The sequence below is a fragment of the Camelus bactrianus genome, chromosome 31 (genome assembly GCF_048773025.1).
Source record: "Camelus bactrianus isolate YW-2024 breed Bactrian camel chromosome 31, ASM4877302v1, whole genome shotgun sequence".
NCBI classification, from domain to species: domain Eukaryota; kingdom Metazoa; phylum Chordata; class Mammalia; order Artiodactyla; family Camelidae; genus Camelus; species Camelus bactrianus.
Window position 1 is genome coordinate 22,896,124 of NC_133569.1, and position 23,635 is coordinate 22,919,758.

A 23,635-nucleotide genomic window follows, 5' to 3' on the forward strand; every position below is an offset into this window, starting at 1 on the left:
CGGTCCTGATACACGCAGTAAAGCCAGAGCGCCCAGGGCCGTCCACCGATCTGATTCCTGCTTTCCTAAGTTGAAACATACACCCTTGTTCAAAACCCAAATCCAGAGAATGAATGAATGAACAATGAAGGGGGATGCCAACAACAAATCGCACAACATTTTATTTTTAAAGAGAATTCATTCCACGCTGGCTAATGTCAATCATCACAGCCGTCCCGCTTTGGACGGGCACCACCACGTTTCTCAGACGGAGGGCTGAGTGTCTGGGACCACTGGAACAATTTCTACTCCAGCGTGCTCCGATACGTCTCATGGTCATTTACCTGCCAAGCCACGCTGAGGAGTAATCATACATGTGGGGCTTCATGTGTGGGAATCGGTGTTCAGACACCCACACACATTGACAGTTTGGATTCCCAGCTATAGCCTCTGAGATGTTTGATTTCTTTATCACTGCACATTAATATATAGAAAAGCATTCTGAAAACATGAGATCTAATTTATAAATAATTGTTCACTCACTCTTGACTAGTTGTTAGAAGCAACAATTCTCATGGTATTTCATGTGGTTATAGCAACTGAGGGTTCTTCTAATTGCTTGCGATGGTTTTAAGCACTGCCTGTGAATATGTCCCAGTAACTTCTCCATTTCTTTACCTAGTCAAAACAATCTTTGTCTAAAATTGGTAGGACTTTGCATGATGCAAAATTTGACCTTGAATACATAGCTTCTGAATCAAAACCAGGGAAGAAAGACACATACTCAAAGTGTAACTGAAGCATGGCTGAAATGAGCCTAAAATTGAATAGTAACCATCGTATATTGAAGGACTTCAAATCTGTGACTGTGACTTGGAAAATCTGGTAACAAAATTATCTTTATAGTTAAAATTATATGTCAGCTGGTGATAACCAGCTCATTTTAAACGCCGACCCAGGGAACATTGTTAAAATATAATCTTGAGACAAAGCAAGAAAAGGAAGGGGAAGGACTGAGCAATAAACTGCGAAGCCCATTGAGGTGCAACTGATCTAAATTTTATATCTCCTTTAATTTGTAACTTGGTTATGATGCAACCAACCACAGGGAGTGTTTAAAGGTTCAGGGTTTCATCAGCCCCATTCTCCATTCTTCTCTCCAAGTCACCAGTTCCTGGTTAACTCCTGAGCTACACCCCAGTGGCAAGCGGAGAATCATTCCAAGAACGTAGGTGTCTTGACAGGTAAGTGAATGGGTCCGACTCACGCCACAAAATAATCACGCTCTATATTTTGACTGAGAACGCTTCGAGAAGGTATCGGTCCAGGAAATGCAGGACTCCAATTAACGGATGAGATTCTAATCAATTTTAGGCTCTGGCCACACTTACTACATAAAGAGGACTTACTATTTTACCACGAGCCCAAACAGTTCTTATCTCTTTCTTAGAGGACAGAATGCCGTGTTCTTCGTATCTGTTCTCTCTTAATGTTGGAAACTGTGCTGGTTGACCACTAAATTGAATTAGCCACTTTGTAGTATCTGAGACCGTCTCCTGAAATAACTAAGAAGGCTATCGCTGGCATTGATACTTAGGAAAATTCACTTTTAACCGCCCGAAGCTCCGGCATCTTTTGGAAAAGTTACTTCATTCTTCACAGAATTCATGTGCCGCTCTTTCTTCCGTACGTTCGCCCAGTTTCTGAGAAAAAGCAGAGGAAGAAAGGCAATTATTACCTGCTTTGGGTTTTACAACCCTCCCCCCCCACCCCCGCCACCTTCGTGACGGGAAGGTATTCGACTGGAAGCTGGGGACAAAGGTTGTGAGAATGAACCCAGGGCAAATGTGGATAATGGCTCAGAGGAAGTGGGAGGCTCACAGGAATGAAAGACACTGGAGGATTTACTTAGCCTCGTCCTGACAACGAGCATCATTTTCAGAGGACGGAGCCTAAGGATTTCAAAATTTAGGAAGATTTCTTACTTCGAACACTTTTTAAATAAAATGCCCATTTTTTCTTTTCTTACCGTAGAAGACTTTTAGAGTTATATCTGAAGATGAAAGAGAAGCTTTTATTGGATTGATTAATTTAGTCACAGAGGCGAGAAACTGCAGAAGGTTAATAATCTGATTCATAATTACCTCCTAGACAAAGTTCACATGTAAAAACAAAAGGCTCCCTAAATATCTGTTTTCTCAGTAATCTTATCATCTGACAAAGAATGTATCATTAGACTGTCTCGGATGCAGTCTTATAACTGATATAAATAATATGACCAGAAATATTTTGTCAACAGCAGGAGTTATTTCTTAATTTTCCTAGATTTGTTTTGAAAGTCACATATAGATTTAAAGTTGTGGATGACGTGGGGAGAATGCACGCACAGGTGTGTTTGTGTGCGTTTGCACGGGACATAAACGCACATGTGAAACTTCATAAAGGGGTCACTTTCCAGGAGTTAGAGCAAACGTGAAATTGCCTCGGATTTGTGATGAGGAAAATCGCGGCAATGAACTTCTTAGAACAGTCTCCACTCAGATAAAAATTCAGTTATTCCACCTGCCCCAATTCTCCATTTCAAGTTTACCTTGAGTGTTCTTACATTAATATTTTTAATCCAGATGGCTTCATCTTGCCACTCAGAGTACATATGTCATAAAGCCATTATGTAAAAAATTAAAAAAATATAAATATTATATATGCATAAAGTCTGAAAGAATATAAATTAAAATATTAATTGGGGGTTGTCCCTGGGTGAGAATCACAATGATTTTATTTTCTTTTTGCTTATTTTTCCTAATTTGGCTATCATCCATAATTAGCCATGGGTGAATTATATTATAAAACAGGGAAGGGACAGACTGTAATTTCAAAACGTAGAATAGATAAGCAAGATTATACTGTGTAGCACAGGGAAATGTATACAAGATCTTGTGGTAGCTCACAGCGAAAAAAAATGTGACAATGAATATGTGTATGTTCATGTATAACTGAAAAATTGTGCTCTACACTGGAATTTGACACAACATTGTAAAATGACTATAACTCAATAAAAAAAAGTTAAATAAAAACAAAATAAAATAAAAAGAAATTAAAAATAAGAGAGATATTCCACATAAGGTCTTTAATACACTTTTTCTGATTAGGCAATTCTTATTCTGTACTTTTGTCTATAAATCTAACTGGGAGAGGATAGACCAAAAGCAAGTGGCTTTTCTATCTCCAGATGACATTGTAACCAACTTTTCCCACTGTTTCTTGTGTCACTTGTATGATACAGAGTACGCTTTCCCCCTATAACCCACGAGTACTTGGCTGGGGCGGGAGGGGAGGAATGAAAGAGGGATACTCTGGGAATTCCGGAGGGGATGGGGAAGGTCACATGTTCAGTCTCTACTTAGTACTGACGCTCTGGAAAGATTCAACTGACAGCTGCCAAGTGGATTAGTCGTAAAGGTCAGGCAGACAAGAGCCAGGCAGCTGCTCTGAGATGGGAAAGAGAACCGTCCCTTGAACTCTTACATCCACCAGCTTTCCATCTTCGGGGGTTTTGAGACGGATGCTTGGTGGCTCTGTGTTCTGAAATCTGCTGGCCCTTGGAGCGTCAAGAAGGACTCTGGCTGCAGCTGAAGTTTGGCACCCCACCGGGGTCCATCCTGGGAGGAGCTGCACCCCCAGCCACAGTGACAGCCACTAACTTGTCCCGTGTGCTCTGCACACGGGGTCTGCAAAGGGATCAGGGCTGCGGTACAGGACAAAGTAGAAGGGAAGATTTTGCGGTCGTTCAAGAAGTAAAATGAAATCTAAAAAGCGCACCTGGGATGGTCAGAACCGGCAGAGAGGATGGAAAGGGAAAGAAAATAGAGGAGGGACTGCCAAAAGCAAATGGAGGTGCAGCGCATATCCAAAACGTTCAAGAAAGACCAGCCGGAGGCTCAGATCAAGCCCGAAGTTCAGAGGTGAAGGACATGAAGCCACATCCCTCGGAACACAAGTTCGAGATACCCGGGCAGCTTTAGCCCCGGATGCTCACCAGCCAGACCTTCTGTTCAGAGACTTGTCGTGGCATTTTACAAATATCACAGGTGACTTTCCTCTCCGCAGATGAGGCATTTTCTCCCTGGAGCAGAAGATCACCCTGTGGAAGACAGTGGACATGAACACACTGTATTAGAACAACGACAACAAAAAAAACCCAACTGCTCAAAACTAAGTGGTTTGCTCAGGGCTGTTTAAATGCCACATGATCGTGCTGATTGGTTTGATTATTTCCAATAATTAACTGTTTATACTCTGGCCATTCTGGTCAGCAGCAAGTCTGAATCAGAGGGTTGAGGGCTTAACCCACTGTTCAGCAATAAGGCTAGTTGATCAATATAGGCGAGCAAACTGCCTGGAGCAGGCTGAAAATCACCAGCCTTTCACCAAAAGATGATACAGGATCAGCTCTACCACCCCTTAGGGTCTGCATCAGGGAATTCGCAAACCAGCCTTCCACGGGCCCTGCTGGAGAAACAAATATTCTGTGTAGCCTCTCCCTCCACAATCTCTCTCGTTTTCCCTCTTTGGTTATAAAAGAAAATGATGAAAGAGAAAAAGAAATTAATCCTAATTTAAAGGGTCATTGTCACTTCCAATCATGGGACACTATAGGTAGCAAAACCAGCGTATATTTAGTGTAAAACCTTAAAATCCAATAGGGTTCTCTATGCAATTCATTTTATAAATGTATGTGGAGTGGGGAGGGGAAGACAGGATGAGATTTTCTTGGAATTTCCCCCTCCTTGAAGAGGTTGGCTTTAATCTTTGGATGTCGAGGTCGCATCCCTGAGGTTCTCAGCATAACTGTTCTATGTTTGCAGGAAACAGTGTTCACAAGAAGCTGAGATTTTTTTTTTTTAATTGAAGTACCATCAGTTACAATGTGTCAGTTTCTGGTGTGCAGCACTGTGTCCCAGTCATGCACATACACATATGTATTCATTTTCATATTCTTTTTCATTAAAGGTTATTACAAGATAGTAAATATAGTTCCCTGTGCTATACAGTGGAAACTTTTTTTAAAAATTTATTTCTATATATAGTGGCTAACATTTATAAATCTCAAACTCCCGCCCCCTTTCCCCTGTAACCAATAAGATTGTTCACTACGTCTGCGAGTCTGTTTCTCTTTTGTTGATGAGTTCACAGTCTCTTTTTTTCCAAGAAGCTGAGATTCTTGACTTCTAATCCCAGCTCTCACTCAATAACTGTAGCAATTCAAGGTTTATGTTTTCTTTCCATGCAATGCAGAAATACTATTACTCCCTTCGTATGGTAATAAAATAATTCTCCTAAGAAATGATAGGTGTAACTATCCAGGTAATATTGTTTTAACGGCAAAGCTTCCTGAAGTTTCACCTGAATGTTGGAGGCTCCAGAAATAACTATTTCTAGGTGACATTAGAGTCAGTTGAAAGTGAACAGAGAAAAATTAATTTAATTACTTCTTTTGGGTCTCTCCTGCCTTTACTCTGATCTTCTCGACAGGAAAGCTGGGGGTGCTCCACCAGTCTGACCAGCTGAAGTATGAGTCACTAATCCATTTGAGTTTCAACATGAGCAGCTCTCCAATATCCACCTCCGTGTAAATTAGAAAAGAGTACGTCTTATTTGTAGAAACTTCAGGCCTGAATAATAATAAAAAAAAAGATCAACATATTGGTTAGTTCTGGGAACTAGGGTTTGCTTTTCCCCCCCCTTTTTCTTCCTCCTAAGAGGTAAAGAGCTTTATTGTTTGGGCAATATTTTAAAAATGCAAAAAATGTCTATCAAAATACACAAGATGACTGTTAATGGCATTTAGTATATTTCAAAAGATTTCAACACTCTTTTAACGTATTCCAGCTTTTCTCCTAATGATATGAACTATTTAACACAATTCTTAAGAGAAAAAAATGCGTTAAGTCGATCATTTAGAGGCATTATTTTCATTTGCATATATTCCCTTCCAGTCTGTATTGATTTGTGAACGCATGGTCACTTGGTCACAGTGGTAACCTACATACCATTCTCGATTCTTTCTTTTTTTTTTTTTTTTTTAGTTTTATTTTATTTCATTTTTTTAGACATTTTTTATTGATTTATAATCATTTTACAATGTTGTGTCAAATTCCAGTGTTCAGCACAATTTTTCAGTCATATCAATTCTTTCTTTATTGACTTCATGCTTTCCCTTCTTCTTTTTGCCATGCTTTACCTAGCTTTCTAAAATCACAATTTTTAGAGACTGGATTGATTTGTTAAGCCACAGCTCACTTAACCATTGCCTCAGTTTTGGACACGTAAGTTTGCTTCTAACGTATGCTATTGTATGTGCCACTCCAATGAACATCTTTTGCCAGACAGCTTTAAAAACAAAACATCTGTTGACTATGCCTTCTTCTAGGTATCCTGCGCATCTTCTGCTCCTCAGACCAATGGGCAGGGCAGCTAGCGGGGCCATGATAGACCTGCGAGGCGGAGGAAATGCCAGAGGAAATGCCGCGTGGCTACTCACAGGGTGAAGGGGATGTTCTCGCTCTCGGCCACGGTGCCGTACAGAGAGATCTCGAAGGCCTGGTTGGTGTAGGTAACACTCTCGGTCCCAGAAAAATGTATCTTTACTTGGTAATGGAAGACTGTAGGAAGAAAATCAGGACGTGCTCTGATCAGTCTTTATGGAGACACCACAGCCCCAGGAAGCAGGCAATTCTGAACAACTGACACTTATATGCGCACGTGGCCGCAAGTGTGGCTCGAAAAGATTTCTTCGTGTCTGTACAGTGTTCACGACTAGAAAATTCAGATCTTGAATTCTGCTCCCTTGCAGAAAAGTATGGTTGCAGTGGGCAGGAGGAATCCAGGTGTATCCGAATTGCTAGGTAGTCCTAGAAAGTAGTTATCAGGTGGGAGGTGGGGTATATAGCTCAGTGGTAGAGCACGTGCTTAGGGGTGCACGAGATCCTGGGTTCAACCCCCAGTACCTCCATTAAATAAATAAACAAATAAACCTCAAAACAAAACAAAACAGTTTCAAAAAGAAAAAGAAAAAGAAAAAGAAAAAGAAAGCAGTCATCGTTGCTGGGGTGCTAAGAAGATCAAACCAAGAGGCCAAAATACCCACAAAGCTTTCTCCATGAACTCCTCGGCCGTCTTGCCCCTTAGCGTCTGGACCAAGCAGATTTGGCATTTGCTACTGTGTCATTGTATGTAACGATGTTTCTTCACGTTTCAAGGGCATGTCTGACCTCCTGGAGGGTCAGAGGATCATGTGTGTCCTCTATTCCCCACTGTCCAGCACAGAGTCGGTAAATAGCTCACAACAAAACTCATTTCATTAAATCACCAGTGAGGCCGTAAAGACAGCCAGTTCCTGAAGTATTCTGTATTAGAGAGGGCTTCTGGAAGCAGGTACTTAAACTTCCACATCTCCTCCTGCTCTCCCCATCCCTACCAGAAACCCCAAGGAGATGGGACTGGAGAGGGGTTAAGGGATAAGAGAGGCGGCTCACAGCTACTAAAGGATGAAGAGGAACAGTTTGGGTTAAACGGAGCCCTTGCAGGCATCACCATGGACCAGTGCAGGGGAAGCCCGGATTGCGGAAATGCCCCAGAGAGCACGGATGAGGACGTCTGGGCACGAGTGAGCCCTGTCCAGCTCTTCAGGAGCTTGTGGTCTCCTCTGCGCCTCGCACACACTCCCTCTTTCCGAAAAGTCAGGGTTAGCCTAAGGTTTCCCTCTTTGCTGACAAGATTCCCTTGTATTACAGGTGCTCCAAACCTCTGGGCCACCATACACACCCCTCCATTCTTACAAGCCACCTTAAAAATGGGTGCCTGTATCAGACATATTTGACCCTGGGGAACTGTTCTTAAATGCCCTCTCGTCCCTCCTGTGTCCACCAGGACTCCACATACGCTAGCCTTTCTGATCTTAGTCTGTCTCTCCAGATCCATCTGATTTTTCTCCTCTCCTTCCCTCCCTCACTTCCTGCAGGCCTTGCTCTAAACAAGCTGCCAAGTTTGAAATTGAACTGTCAACAAATCCATGCCAAAAACTGGACTATCTTAGAAGGTTGAGTGTCTTCTCTCCTCCCAGGAACAGCTGTGTTGTAAAATGCTGGTGGTTCTTGCTTTCACGTAAAGCAACCTTTAGGAGCAGGCAAGCCTTTCCTGCAAAGGGCCAGACAGTAAATGTTTCAAGCTCTGTGGGTCATACTCAGCTCTGCTGTGGTGGCACGAAAGCAGCCTCAACCAACACAGAAATGAATTAGTGTATCTGTATCTGTGTTCTAATAAAACTTTATTTATAAAAGCAGGTGGCGGGCTGGATTTGGCCCGAGGGCCACAGTTTGCTGATCCTGGTTGAACGGTTTCAAATTAACTCTGAGCCTGTGTACAGACGCGGCAGCCTGTGCTAAGGGTCACAAGGACAGAGGGTGGTGGCAAACAAGGCTGCTGCACAGGGCAGTGAACGCGTGCCCTGGGCCTTAGTGACCATGGGAATCAGGAGCATCAGTGAAATGGATCAGTACAACTTCCTCTCTACCAACAGAAACGCACGTGAGGGCTGAGTTTAGTAACATTGTTTTAGCATCTCTGTTGCAACAAGCAGAATCAGTACACGTGATGCAACCCGCGTGATTAAAAGAAGTGGGGGCAAGTCAGCCTTCCCGCGCACACCGTCCCCAGCCTACCTCTGTAGGGCATCTCCGCGCGCGTCTTCAGGTACATTTTGCTGCTTCTTTTGGCTCTGACCTTGTTGATCTCGTAGCCCAGGTTGTTGCAACGGTTCTTTCTGCAGCTCAGGCAGAGCCCCTTCTCAAAGGCCTCCCTCGAATTGCACCGGTAGGCCTTGCTTGGGTTTTCCTCGTTCAGCAGAGAGTCGATGAAGAGATGGATGGAACGCTCATGGGAGCACTTCACTAGCTGGTCCACATCTGGGGAAAAAGAGACACAAAGAACATTTCAACCCCGTGGCAGTCCACAAGGGGCGTTTCATCTTGCCTTCCTGAAACAGTGCAGGTGTGGCGTTAGAATCAAATGACCTCATGATCTCATCCAGTGACTCCCGGGTTGTAGGTCCTATTTAAGGACGTATTCCTGGTGGCAGCTCCTCCTCTACCCCCAAGAGTGTCAATGTTGCAAATTTACGGAACATTTCTGCTGTCTTGTATATGTGAGTATGTTTATGAAGCTTTAATAAGAGACATCTAAGCTGGAAGTTGATTTCCCCGTTTATCATGCCCTTCTCTTATATTGAAAGCATATAATACTTCTAGATGCTTCCAGAAACGTACTTCTAGAAACCACATCCTAAAGGGCATAATTATTAAACTGACAGTATTTTATCATAGATTCTATGTGTAATGGAGTGATGTGTCACTGCTAATGATTTTTACATTAAATGCATCATAGAAATAATCACAATGTCATGCAAATCCATCTGTCACCATAAGTTTCTACAACAATTGAAAACAGCTACATGATGCTATAAATTCTATACCGTATGCCCAGCACACCTGAGCATACTGACCACAGGTAGGTCCCACTGTCCACGAAGTATTCCAAAGTCCCTTAAAACAAATCATCAAATTAACACAAGATTAACAAGATTATTAAAGTAAATATTAAAAGCTCATGTTGATTAATAAGATTATTAAAAGCTCATGTTGAGTTTTATTTTCTTCTCAAAAATCTGGAATATTCATTGTTAGAGAATGGTGATGTGTTTCTGATTTGTGCATCTCCTTAAAAGGCTGGCAAAAGAAATTTAGGCTAATCAACACATCCTTTACTTTCAGTAAAATTGAAGCTAACTCTACTGGTTTTGCAATTGTGCTCAAAGCTTACCATGTGGCCAGGTAACACTTTCTCGAGGGCAGTGCAGTTTTCTTGTCTAAATATCACCTTTTTCCCCCCTTATGACTACAAGGGCAGTGTTCAATGTAGCCTACAACACAATCAATAGAAGGTGGAATGTGTGTCTGACCACAGGAAGTACTAAGGGGGTCAGGCTGAACGGGACAGACTTCTTCTGGAACATCCCTCGGCCAAATGTGTGTGTTCGAACCACATCCTTGTGGAGAACGGGTGGGACACCGAGTCAGTAAGAGTTAAGAAGAAAACTTACATTCAGCGAACGTGTAAGTTATGCTTACCTCCAAAACCTCTCTCGGCGATCACACGGATAGCTTCCCCGATGTTGCACCCCGGCTGGAAAGCGCCTCCGTTAGGGTAAATGTCAATGTGCCCGACTGGTTTCTGGATCCCAATGCTTCGGCCGGGTGACCCCCTGGTGAACGTGTGTAGGACGTCCACAAAGTACGCATCATCCGGAGAAAGCCGACTCGGAGCCTCCGCGTACTCGAAGTTGGGTCCAGCTGGGTCCAGGCCTTTGTAGGGAAACACAGAGTCCTCACAGATTTTCAAATTCCCATTAGTTTTAGTCTCCATCAGTCTCTCCTCCACATTCCATGGCTCATTATTTGACCGTAACTGGCAGCCACATAGATTCTCAGTAGCTCCTATGCTAATAGAAACTGGATCTTCACCGAGATTCGTAAAAGTAGGCCTAGCTCCTTCTCAGACAAAATTTGGCTAATTTCTTAAACTAGCCACGAAATAAGTCTTCACTCAGGATGACTTGATTCTCTTTGCTAAATTATTTCTGCACCTGGTTAGAAAGCTTTTAAATCGTGTCACAATGTCATGCAAATCCATCCGTCACCATAAGTTTCAGGCTCTTTCGTCCTCCCTTCACGGGAAAAACCATCTATCACCACTGGCCTGGATGACTGTCCTCCTATTTCCAAATGGCACATCCTGTTGGTCCTTTTTAAAATTTTCCCCAGTATTGATGTGAGAAGTCTTGTATGTGTCACGACACAAAGTACAGAGCAGAGGGAGGATGGAAACTGGCTTTTCGGAGACAGCCCTGGGCTCTCTGTGTTTAACTTTGCCCTGTTTCTCTTCTACCATCAGCAGATGGTAAGCCCATGAGAACAAGGGCCTGTATTTGATCTTCCTCCAGAAAAAGAGCCTTCCCATGAGATAATCAGATGGCCAGGCTCACCCAGAGGAGTACTATTCACATACGGGTATTTGACAAACATTCTGATTCTTTTTCAGAATGACAGGCGTCTCAGTTCTTTTTGTGGTAGAGACATGGCCCGGCTTTCTTACCGGTAATTCTGTTGACCTTCTTATTAGTCAGACTTCCCGCAATGCCAGCAGCATGGGCTCCAAGGCTGTACCCCAAGAGGTGGACGTTGTCCGGAGGATAGTTAAGTTCATCCTTTGGAAGAGGAAAAGAAAACAGGGGTTTACAGTTCTTTGCAAAATATCATTGCTAAAAGAAACAAGACAAATACATTGTTTCCAAAATTTTCAACTGAAAATTCTACTTATTTTCATTTTGTTACCGATAAGAGGAATATATACTAAAGGGTTGAGACTTTCTCTTTCCTTAACAACATATTTAAACCAGAAGATTTTTCCATACATCTGAACTAGAAATATATGGAAATCTAAATTTCTATACATCTGGAAACATTTGTATATGTGTATGTATCTATTTATAGATAGATAACCGTGTATACAGAGATACACATATACATACGCAAATGTATTTAATTTTAACGTGTTATCCCCAGTCTAAATACCCTGCATCACTTTATTAAGGGTAGCCAAGCAAGGACCTAAAATCAGAAAATGTTACAGGGTAAAGGGACCTCAGACACACACGGTCCAGCCTCCTCCTTCAACAGATGAGAAGTCAGAGGTCCAGGGAGGTATCTGATTTGCCCAAGTGTGCTCTCCTGGTTATCAGAGAGTCAAGAAAAGAACTCTTTATCTTTCAATGATTAGCCCCATAAACATAGCTTGTTGTTTTTGTTTTTGTTTTTTCTTCTTTTTTTTTTTTTTTTTTTTTCACCTCTGGGCATCTGACTTAAATAATTTGGCCCTGTCAGCGTATTAGCTTCCTTTCAATCTTCCCCAAGATACTTTTCAAAGGTAATTTTCAGATGACCTCAGAGAGCCAAAGTGAGTGAACTCCTGACCCTCGGCCCCCTCACACCCTACAGATTTCTCTGCTGTTTTCTTCCAAGCTCAACTCCATCGCTCCCTAATCCTCAGCAAAAATCTGGCTCCTTAATCCACACTAAGGAATAAGCAGTGTTAATGTTTTCATCCAAGAGATTAGTATTCTAACAGGTCAGAGCCAGGATACAATTTCCACGTGGCGGCCAACTGGCAGGGAAGGACTTGGCAGGACACATCTTCCCTCTGCCCTGAGATAACAAGCTTTTTTCTGTGCTGCCCACTTGGTTCTTGGTCTCAGCAAATCTGTTCACCGTGAAAATATCAAAGGACAGGGCAGGGCAGGACTACGCCTCATGGGCTTTATAGTTCTATCATTCTTATAAAATAATGTCTTCCAAAAATTCTTAAATTATAAAATAATGTCCATGCTTGTTCTGAAGATATAAATTGACCCAGAAAATGTCAGTGGCTAACAAAGACCAGCCGTTTGTCCAGCTCTAGCCAAGAGATCTGCTTCGGACATACAAGGCTCCTTCCCCCAGCCTTACCGCCATCCAGTTGATAAACCTGGCCACGTCCTTTCCCACCAGCTTGGTGTACCCCGCAGACACCGGGTAATGCTGTTGGGCCCGTGACAGCCAGTCCACCACGATGACGTTGGAGTCCGGTTCCCTCTTGTACAGGGCAGCCACAAGCTTGGGCACCCAACTCTCATACATTCCTGTCACCTGAAGAGGATGACACAAGCGTTCTTAAAGTACCCACCTACCACGTGTTACAGAGTCAGCCCAATGCACCTACATTAAACAGGAAAAAAACAAAAAACAAAAACCCTGCAGGAAGCCCATTGACTCAGATACAGAAACCAAAGCGCAAGAGTGTTCAGAGGCCCGTGCCGGCCCCTTCTGAGGCAAATTTGAGTGCGTCAAAGAAGGAAGGTGCTGAGCTCAGGAATGGGAGATGGGGGGTTACCAATGCTTTTAATCTTAAAGGCATGCTTTATAAATCCAGTAAAATGTCAATAATGTCTAGTATTAAAAAGAAAACTCAATCTGAATAAGATAAAAATCTTCAACAGAATTACAGACTATTTTAAAAGAAATTCAGTTTAAATACTTTCCGTTGGACTGATAAATGTTTCCCAACAGAATTATTTTGGGGGATGAGCATGCCCTTCTGTCTTAGAAAGAGTGATTTACCTACATCATTTTGATGTGATAACGAAAAAAAAAGTTTTAAACATACTAATGTATTCTAACAGAAAGTAAGTTTGTTTAGCAATCACTTAATACATTAGTTTCAGCTCAGACTTTTCCACAATTCTCTCAGATTATCAGAGTGCAAGTTAACTGGATTTAACAATCACATTTCCTAAATTTTTGGAGTGGTCCTGTTTGGAGATAAGCTGACTGCCAACTGTTAATTCTTTGCTTCTTGTTGATAAAGGTCCCCAACTTCAAAGTCAGAAGAACTCTATGTAGGATTTCAATTTATGCAATCAGAGAGGAGACATTGGACACCTTTGTGAAGATGCTCACTTTAAAATAATTGAAACACATTTAAAAATTCAGATGATAAGACTCCACACCACTCTGCCAGGAACTTGTACATAGGACCAATCTGATTTAAATCCCCAAATATACCCACTCCTATTTTTTTTTTTAAATTGAAGTATAGTCGATTTACAATGTTGTAAATTGTGATTTACAATCACAAGTTGTGATTCACTTATACATATATATGTATTCCTTTCCACCTTCTTTTTCACTATAGGCCATCACAAGGTGTTGAACATGGTCCCCTGTGCTGTATGGTAGGACCTTGCTGTGTATCTTACTTGCTCCTGATATGACCTGAGAGCAGACCACCTTGTAGCCGCAGTAAAGGTTACTCAACTGACCCAGAAGGGCCTGAAACCCATCCTTAAGGCAGCTTTTAAGGGGGAGCCCATAAAACCTGCATGCGTTTTAGAGTAACACCCGGAGAAAAAGTAAAGACTTGAATTCCCAAACCGAGGGATGTCATCTGAGACTTTGATCTTAGACAGTGGGTTCTTTCAGATCATGCTTCCATTTCACTTTGCCTATTTTCTAGGCTAAAACTATTAAAACATGAGCTCTCGCTTCAACTCCTGATGCTAAAAATCTGGACAATTTCCCACCACATTGCTGTGTTCAGGGGAAGAAAAAAGCTAGCCTGGGACTCAGGAGATCTTGGTTCTAATCCCAGCTCTGCCACTGATGACTTCTGTGAACACAGGTATTTGTTTTAATCTTACTAAGCCACCTACAAAACAAAGGGGTCAGAATCAGATGATCTTGAAGTTACTCTCCACCTCCTAAATTTCTTCTTGTGACGACTTTCGCTCCCAATCTACTTGCAGGCATAAAGTGCTAGCTCTATAAGCTATTTGAAGGCTGAAGAGGAAACAAAGAAGAAAAGGCTCAAAGGTGAGGTTAGCCCATGAGGACCATGTGTGAATCTTCTCTGAACATGTCTTAGTGAGGCTGCTTCCAGGTGGGTGCAGCCTGGGTCTTTGAGGGAACCAGCTGGGGTTCCCACCCATCACAAACCCCTGGGGACTTGGTCCTTGCCCCACTTACTCTCCTCTGGGAGGTTGAGGGCTGGCCACCCTGTGCAGCTGCTTTTTCAGAGAGGACGATGTCATTTCTTCAGAATGCAACGTTAATCTTCCCTCCTTTCAGCCGGGGCTGAGGACCTCCAACATCACAATTGGAACCCTGTACTTCCACACAAGCAGGTGGCCGAGCTCCAGGACAGCTGTGTCCAAACTGCCTTCTGGGATGTGTCCTGTGCACACTACATGCCAAGCATTCCTTTGGGTTTCTCATGACAAACTGCAGAACCTCTTCACATCCCCTAGTCCTGTGGCCTGAGCTGCCTCCCTCAGGTAAGTCAGGAAAATCTTGTTTGCTCTTGGCCCCTATTATAAGTTTTTCTGTACTCTCAGGGTTTCCAGGCTGGACAGTCTGTCGAAGGGCAAGTAACTTCCCAACTTCCCAACTTCCCAACTTCCTCCTCCAGTGACTGCTAACTTCTGTTAACTGCCCAACAATGAATCTAATCTTTTCTTTGTTAATTCAACGTAATGCGCCCCAAACAAAGGGGTGGAAAATCGAGTACCCACCTTCTTCAACTCTGAAAAGGTATTTCCTCTGAGCATCCTTAAATCAGTACCAATGATTAAAATCTTTGATTCTCCGATATGCAGCTGAACTGAACCCCTCCTTGCCCCCTGCACCGGGTGGTCCCACTGAACCAGCCCGGGAGTTCACTGAATAGGCAGGGATCAGTTATCCAGCGTGGCTGGGTGAATTATTGCACAGAGCGACCAGCTCTGTAGGATGCCACCTCGTCCCGCAGCCAGTGGCCTCAAAATGTCAGGACACACAATGAGAAGGATGTAGGTGGGCTCACCGGGCAGCAGGGCTAATGGTAGAAGCTGGCACTCTTTACTGATACCAGTTAGTCACGCCACCTTAGTATGAGAATGTGTTTTTCAAAAATTCCTGAATTATAAAATTCTCTCAAGAATAAGACTGAGATGCCCGAGATATTCGATTTACTTCTGTCATATAAATGTTTATTTAGCTTAACCTTTTTTTTGAAAAGCCATGTTTATATACAATCAGAATGCCTCTAAAACCACCAAAGATTCCTTTTTTTTTTAATTTAAGCCTTTTCAAAATATAAAAATATTTATGTTAGGAGTTGGAATATGTAATTTTATTGTAAGATATGTAATTTGCTTTGTTGACTCTAGGAGATAGATGCTTTCTATTAAAATAATCATCCCTGCGAATTCTGTTAGTAGTTGCCTTCATCTCTGTAAAAGTTGTAACAATTGTCTCACACTGTTAATAGCAAAGACACTTAAGTTACGTAGGAAAAGAAACATGACTGGAAGTGTGTCAGTCATTCACTAATTCACCTCTCTAGAATTTAGTATCCTTTACCATATTCACAAACTCTGACATAATGGAAAGGGGGTATCTCTTGAAGCATCAATTTTATAAAAGTCCTTTTTAACAAGCAATAAGGTCTGATCACTAGGGGCTGAAAATACTGAAAACCAACTCAAGTCGTCGCTAAGACCTGCACCATGTACAGTGACTATCTGGCGTATTCAGAGAGAACTACTTTATTTATATTCTTTAAAAGTAAATTTAACCACAGTTTTCACCTTTTTAAGTTATCTTGCATGACAGTTCCCTGGTTCGCCTTCTTTCATTCTAGAAAAGCTCCCTAACATTTATAATCGGATGATGTCAGGAGTGGAGGGACTTCCAGCCTAATCTCATTGTTTTAAGTTCAGTCAGTAGAGGCCCAGAGATGGGAAGTGGCTGGATCCACATCCCAGACTGGCGAATGGTAAAGCCAGAACCGGAGCCCACTCCTCCTTCCGCCCCCAGCCCTCGCCTCACTCTCTCAGGCTGTCTTCCTCAGGAGAGGACTTCGGCGATGTGCTGGGAGAATTAAGATCCTGCCAGGTCTCCCCCAGTTTCTCTAAATGACAAGCTGCGTTCTGCTCTGTTCTCGCACAAAGCCTCACAGGAGAGTGGCTGGTCTGAGGGCACCAACGAGGGACCAGGGCGAAATGAAGACTAGCACGGTCTGGAGGTTGTACCCCTGGACCCCTGGGTCTTTCAGATTCCTCCATCCCCACCCCGAGTCGAAATTGCCTTCGCTCAGCTTTAAAGCAAAGCCATCAGAAACGCCCATCATGGGTTCCCAGCAACCAGAGCAAGCCAGGCAGAGTGCCTGGGCCACGGCCATCTGCTCCTTCCTACAGCGCCTCTCTTACCGTCCAGCCATGGATCACCATAAAGGTTTTGCTGCTATGATTGAAGTGACAATTAGCCACAGACTCTGTCAGTCCCGGGATGAGGTGGCAAGTGTCCTCAACCGTGTCTTCAGGGGTCCTCAGAGCAAATTTACTTTCGATGTCTAAAAAATCACTTCGTTCCGTAATTCCTGAAAAGGAAAAATTGGATAGGAGGTTAATCGGAGGGCCGAGTGTTTTATCTGCTGGAGCAGTACGTTTTAGGTTCACGGGCAACCACCACCAATGCTATTGTTGTTTCTAAAGTTTAAAAACAAAAAAATAAATGTGGATGGCAGGACAATGACTGACCCCACAGTGGTGCTCAAAGTTGACAGAGGCGGCCTGAAAATAACCAAGTTCAGCAGTAGTGAATTCCCCCGTGTCATCCATCCTTTCCCTCAGCTCTCCTTCAGCCAAGGGGTGTGTGTGTGTGTGTGTGTGATGCATACCATTTCGAGAACGGCTATTTGGGAATTCCTTAGTTAATGTAATCTTCCCACAAGATAAGAATTTAAGTGAGTTGGCTGAGGTTTTGCTGCTAATAGGGGAGAGAGACGGGGGACCAGAACCAGGGTCTTTCTGCTCCAGGTCAAAGCTCATTCTTCTGGAGAACACTGGCTCCTGACTCTCGTGTTGTATAGTTCCACTTACTTCATATACGATTGCACCCTCTTTAAATCTCTGATGGCATCAAAGGAACGCTTTCCTGCAGAATATGACACAACACAGCTTGTTTGACGGAAGACTGTTTCCTTTTCACTGGTACGATTATTTTTTTTAATTTTAGCAATAAGGAAATTTGGAAGCACGGGGAAGGTTTTGCATGAAATGATTCTCACCCTCATGGCAGGATACAGCAGTTCAAATTATTTTTAAAAATCATTTAGTGGGTTGTTCAGAAATATCTATGCCATGTATGAGCCATGCTTAATTCTTTTCCCCAATATTTCTTTTCTCACTGATGTCTTTACACAAAGTCAAAGCTTAAAATACTACAGTAAAGTTGCTTTTGGAAAGAATTCGTGTTGGTCCTTCATAGTAAATCCCAAAGTGAGTCAGCAGAGAAAGAGACCTTTGGTCGATCTTTGGGCTCTTTGGATGATAAATGTCAACGTTGATAAATCTTCACAAAGTATTTGTAGACAGTGCATATACTGTCACAGTGAGCACTTGAGGTAAATTTTATTACAAATAAAATCGAACTCTTTTACAAAGCAAGCACACTAAAGGGAAGTTGTATTAAGGAAAATTACCTTATTTCTTGTCAAGTTTAAAACGTCAAAAAGCTTATCTATTCACAAAAGAAGGTAGGCACATTTTAGACTTCACTATTTAAAGCTTTCGGAAGATAACTGAGTTTGCTTAGAAATGCTTCTAATTTCTTAATCTAAGCTTCCTCTCTCTTTACAAACTCAGAAGTTGAAAATCCATCATTTCAAATAACATTGCAAAAGTCAGGCTGAAAATAAACATAGGAAAGATATAGGACAGCTAACACATTGGCGTTGGAATCAAGCTTATAATACAATTACCTGAGGACTGGTCACTTTCCCCTTTTTAATTATTTTCCAAAATTCCTGAAACAATATTGCGGTTACTTGCTAAGTGATTATGCAACAAGTTGAACACACACACACACACACACACACACACACAATCTCTAGCACCTAAACATTCTAAGATAATTTATTCAAATAAAAGACTGTGACAGACTATTGATTTTCATTTCCACCCAGTAGAATTGAGCTTGAAATCCACCCACCCATCAAGAATATGCTCTACCTCTCATCTTATCTGAGGATGTGGGTCTTCCTTTTCCTTCCTAACCAGCAAGCACTCTGATGGCCTTATTGTTTATCTGATGGGAAAAAAATATTGTAGATTTAAAAAATCTGACTCCGCTTTCAGATTCTGCCCAAGAAGCTCTTTTATCTTTAGAAAGCGCTTTAGAAAATTGAAAACTAAATTAGTTCCACCCCCTCTCACCCCTCTCAACATCAAATAACTCGTATTTCCTCTCTTAGTCTTATTTTAATGTGGTCAATCAGCAACATTTCTAAAGCAGAAAGAAGCCGAATAATCTGGCAGACAGAGCTCACCCACCACCTATTTGTCTAATATTTAAGATTGTTGCCTTGCACAACTCCAGAGGACACCAGCCACTTTTAGCCGATTTTTTCCTAGAATTATGCAACATGGTGGCTGTGGTGTTGCTGGTGGTTTTGAAATGACAAAGAACATTCTTTGAAGTTATTAAGGCTGGCTTTGTACATTTCTATGAATAAGTCTATTCAATCTATAGATCTTGGATCAGATTATCTGTGTGACTTACTGAGAGCTTCGATTTCCCACAACCAACATTTTCTGTTGGGTGCATAGCTTGTGAAGAAAAAAAATAATTCTTGAATTCATATATTCTCAAGCATATTTGTATCTGGAGAATTTTGTTTCATTTTTCATGGATTTTCTTCTTCATTTTAAGTTACAGGAAGCATAATGAGCCTTGGACAAGAAAAGAGTACCACTCTGCATGCGAGGTGATGTTTTCAATTTTATGTCGCTTCTATGCATGAAATCATAAACGCTACTGGCGCTTCGTCAGTCGTTCCTTCTCTTTGGTGGTATAACAGGAATTTCCACAGTAGTGGTATTTGCAATCCCTCAAGGATGCCTCGGCAGTCTAAAGATGCGTGTGCTTTCCAAACCCCTGTCAGCCCTCACGCAACTGACTCAAGCCATGAAGGGACAGGGAGAAGGGTGGACCCTGACTGTGGGTCAGTCAGTGTGTCTGGTTGTCCTGATAAACACACTGGGGTTGCTCCTGGCTGGCAGATGAACGGATTTGACTCAGTTGTTACTAAGGAAATTACTGTCTTTCATACACGGAAATGACACAGTGACTCTGCCCTTATCCCTTTAAGAGGAGAAGGACTTTGCACCAGATCCCCTTAGAAATCAAGCCTACCTTAGAATAGCTGGGGGGGTGCCTTCCTTTATAAGTGCCTCTATTCTGAATTTGACTTGTCATATCAGTACCACCACACCATCCAACCTGTTCTTATCAAATACTAAGGGGAGATTTGGGGACACCAGGCAAGTGAACAAGTTAATGCATTTCTTGACTATGTAGTCTTTATTCCTAACTTATAGATAGCTGAAGACCTAGGTGTGCAACCAAAGACAAGGAATTTACCCTAACATGAACAATATCTCGCAGAGATGAAATCAGGCTAAGAAGGCAAAGTACGTTAAAGGTAAGTTTATAGAGGGTGCATTATTGTTGTCAGAAAAGGAAGAGCGTGGAGAATCCCAGGAAAGATATTCTAAAGGCAGTTCACAGTTATCAGATACACAAGAGTGATGTTTATATGAAGACATGAGGGACAAGAGCTCAATTGTAATGCGAGTCTCTTAGACGTTTGTACTTCCTTCCTCTTTTTTCTCCCCCCCCCTCTCTCACACACAATCACACACTCTTAAAGAACTTCCATCAGCAGTTCATCTCCTCTCTGAGGCTGATGGTCATAGTTACTGATGCAGGCAGCATCTGTAGAATGTCAAAATGCCAGTGGGTAGGGGAACAAATTTGGGGGGAAAAAATCAATATTATCTGACTGAATCGATTGGTGTTGTCAGCTCTTCCAATGAAGACAATGCACTTGACTTACCTAACAATCAGATTCACTTTTCATTTTTATTTAAAAAAATTTTTGTTTGCAAAAATAGAGGTCCTAAACTGAACAGCCCAACTTCTCCTCCTGGAATAAAACAGGAAAAGAAAAGCCGAGCTAAAAATACCCTGCCTGAAAGAATGAAGCTTCCCCATTGTCAGTGTTCCCGGGGCCTCCCACCTTCTCACTCAGCTATTAACCCGCCACTCTCGCTGAGCTCCGCTCCGTGCGCAGGTGGTGTCTTCTGCCTCACTGTTGTCACCCCATCATGTTCCACTCAGACGTTAGCCTAGAGATTCACTATGGCCAGTCAAACGGACATGCAGGTACTGGGCTCTTTAAGTGTCCTAATGAGGCTGTGCAGAAGCCGTGGGGACGCCAAGAGCAAAGAGCCCCAGGGCAGTGCCTGTATCCTCGTATTTTTCTTGGAAAGAAATCGAGAATGAACAAGTCAAGCCAGAGCCCAGAGCGGGTGCTACCTACGATTCCTGCACACGTGTACCGTTCTGCTCAGAACGTCTTACATTCCTACATAAATGTGAAGGAGAAAAGGGGCAGAAATTTGCTGTGATAACACAGGTGGGGGCGGGGAGCAGAGAGTGACAGTGGGACGGAAGGATGAGACTTCAAATCAACTTCAGCACGATTCCTCCCTTACAAAGCATCTCCAACCAGGAAAAGCGTGCTGGTTAAAATCCAGCTGAATTCATTCATCACCCGTGTCCATTCACATCAAGGAGTAAGGAATTAGAAGGGCCTAAGAGAACTTCAAGTCTGATCCAAACTCCTAATTTCAGAACCAAGGAAACAGAACTCAGACAGGTGACACTGCCCAGCCCAGGGAGCCTCGCCAGAACGTACGCTGTGGGTGGCACATATCTGTGTCTGTTGTTTTGGTCAAAGCAACATTACCCTACGGTGCACTTTCTGCAATAAGAATTTGGAGTTTGTTCCAACCATTTTCTTGGACATTGTAAAACTATCCAGGGGCGCATGCTGCTTCATTAAGTTTTTCTTTTTGTTGTTGCTTTTGCTTTCTTTTGGGGAGGTAATTAGGTTTATTTATTTACTTATTTAATGGAGGTACTAGGGGTTGAACCCGGGACCTGGTGCGTGCTAAGCATGCACTTTACCACTGAGCCATACCCTCCTCCCCGAGGCTTTCTTACTTGAAACTCTGGTGTTCCCAAACTGATCTGACAGAAAGGATACTTCTCTTATCCAATCAGTTTGATGGAATCTACTTTTTTTTTTAAAGTCTATCAAAAATGTTATTTCACAACTCAGCGCTGAAATAAAACAAACGTTTCGCTGCAAAATCAGGGACCGACCCGGCTATAACTTGAACCCCTGCGGACGTGCAGTCTGAAAGCACGCCCAGGGGACAGCGCCCTCACTGCAATTCCACCAAGGAAGAGAAAAATTTGCCTCTTTTTATGGCTTGCTTCAGTGGCCCTTTTAGTTGCGGCTGTGTGTTAACTGAACCAAGGTTCAAGTTACACAGGCTGCCTCTCTTGTGGGCAGGTCTCGGGCTGAGCGATCGTCTTCCCTGCAATAAAGAAGTTCACAGCTGGCCTCGACGCCTTCACCCTGATGCGCGGGGGCGGCGCCCCAGCGGTGGCTGGGGTTCAGCCGGTGGCTTCCCCCGCGGCGCCCAGTAGCCCCACGTGCTCGCGACCGCACCGCGGGGGCAGGGAGCCCGGGGCCGGGCTTAGCTCGGAGGACAGTAAGGGTAGCCAAGTGCAAACCTGGCAACCTCCAAGTCAGTGGCCACAGGCTGCTAGTCGCTTCCAGGAAAGTCAATGCTTCGCTAGGTTTGCTGGGCGCTAAGAAAAGCGGAGCGTGCAAGAGTGGGAGCTGGACAGCTTCCCTGGCACCCCGGTGCGTGCAGAACGCGGCGTCCCCAGCACTCCGCGTCCCCGCGGTGGTCCTCCCTCCTACCTCCACCCGGAGAGCTTGAGTGTCCCGTGCTTCTAAGATGCAGTCAACGCCTCCCCTCCGCCTCCCCCATCGCCACCCCCTTCCCGGCCGCATTATGTCAGCGCTCTCACTGGCGGGGGCTGAGCTTCGGCCAAGGCCAAGCCTGGGTCACCTTGCCCCTCAGGCCTTTCATTCCGCGGCTCCTCTGAGCGGAGGGGTTACTGCAGGTCACCGCCGTCCTCCCGCCTCCCTCGCCCCGCCCCTCGCACTCGCTTTGGCGGACCCGTCCCGGCGAGCCAGGGCGCCGGGGAGCTCGTCTTCATCCCGGGTGGAGGGGACAGCGCGGGAACCCGGGAGAGAGAGAGAAAGGGGAGCTGGGAGACGCCCCACAGAGATCAGAGGGAGAAATTCCCCCGTGCCCCTTCCGGATCCCACCCCGGTGACTTTCCCGGGGACGGCGATCGGGCAAGGAGAGCCTCCAGCGCGCATCGCAGCCCCTTCCTACTTCCTCCTTCCCATTCTCACAACGTGTGCAGGTGGCCACGGAGCCGCTTCAGCAAAGACAGAGCCGTCTCCGCGCGAAACTTACTGTCGGCGGTGGCCAGCCCTCCGCGGGAGGCGGTCAGACTCTGAAGCCACACGCTCAGCGCCACCAGGAGCAGCGCTTTGCTCTCCATCTCGGGCGCGTCCGGCTGCAGGAACCACAGGGCGCGGGCGCGAGCGCGGACTGACGGTGGAACGAGCGAGCCCGAGGCGGGAGCAGGCGCGAGCAGCGGTCTGGAGCAGGGCAAGTCCTGCAAAGAGGAGGCAGGGCAGCTACAAGTGGCAGGTTTCCTCGGAGGTGGAGGAATCGAGTGTGACCCTGTTTCCACTCCACGGCTGCTTTTGTGATTGGAAATATGCAAATAAACCTCATCACCTATTGGCTATAAAATCATAAGTTGGGGGGAGGGCCCTAAATTCACTTCCAAATATTTGAGCAAACTGTAATGAGGATCCACCCTGCCAGCAAGAAGAAGGGGAAAGGGCAGAAGGGAAATTTTACTTTCTCCATGAGGCCAATTTGCTTTTCCAAGGGGGAGGTCTGGCTCTCTTGGCCCCCCTGCACAAGCACCAAACACAGGTTTATATGGTTTTATGTGAAATTCTC

General features: G+C 43.9%; 1 protein-coding gene and 1 non-coding gene across 2 annotated transcripts; one reads left to right on the plus strand and one right to left on the minus strand.

Moving 5' to 3' along the window:
- Window positions 1-135: 135 nt before the first annotated feature.
- Window positions 136-23,364, minus strand: LPL (lipoprotein lipase). The gene is made up of 10 exons (XM_074355832.1): window positions 23,075-23,364; window positions 16,874-17,043; window positions 12,597-12,776; window positions 11,188-11,299; window positions 10,164-10,397; window positions 8,700-8,942; window positions 6,521-6,641; window positions 5,469-5,651; window positions 4,016-4,120; window positions 136-1,682 (listed from the first exon to the last, which is right to left on the minus strand). Coding segments are annotated over exons 1-10 (1,437 nt in total). The 5' UTR covers window positions 23,163-23,364; the 3' UTR covers window positions 136-1,681.
- On the plus strand, window positions 6,912-6,991 carry TRNAP-AGG (transfer RNA proline (anticodon AGG)). The gene has a single exon. It is a non-coding gene; the product is annotated as a tRNA-Pro (tRNA).
- Window positions 23,365-23,635: the final 271 nt, after the last annotated feature.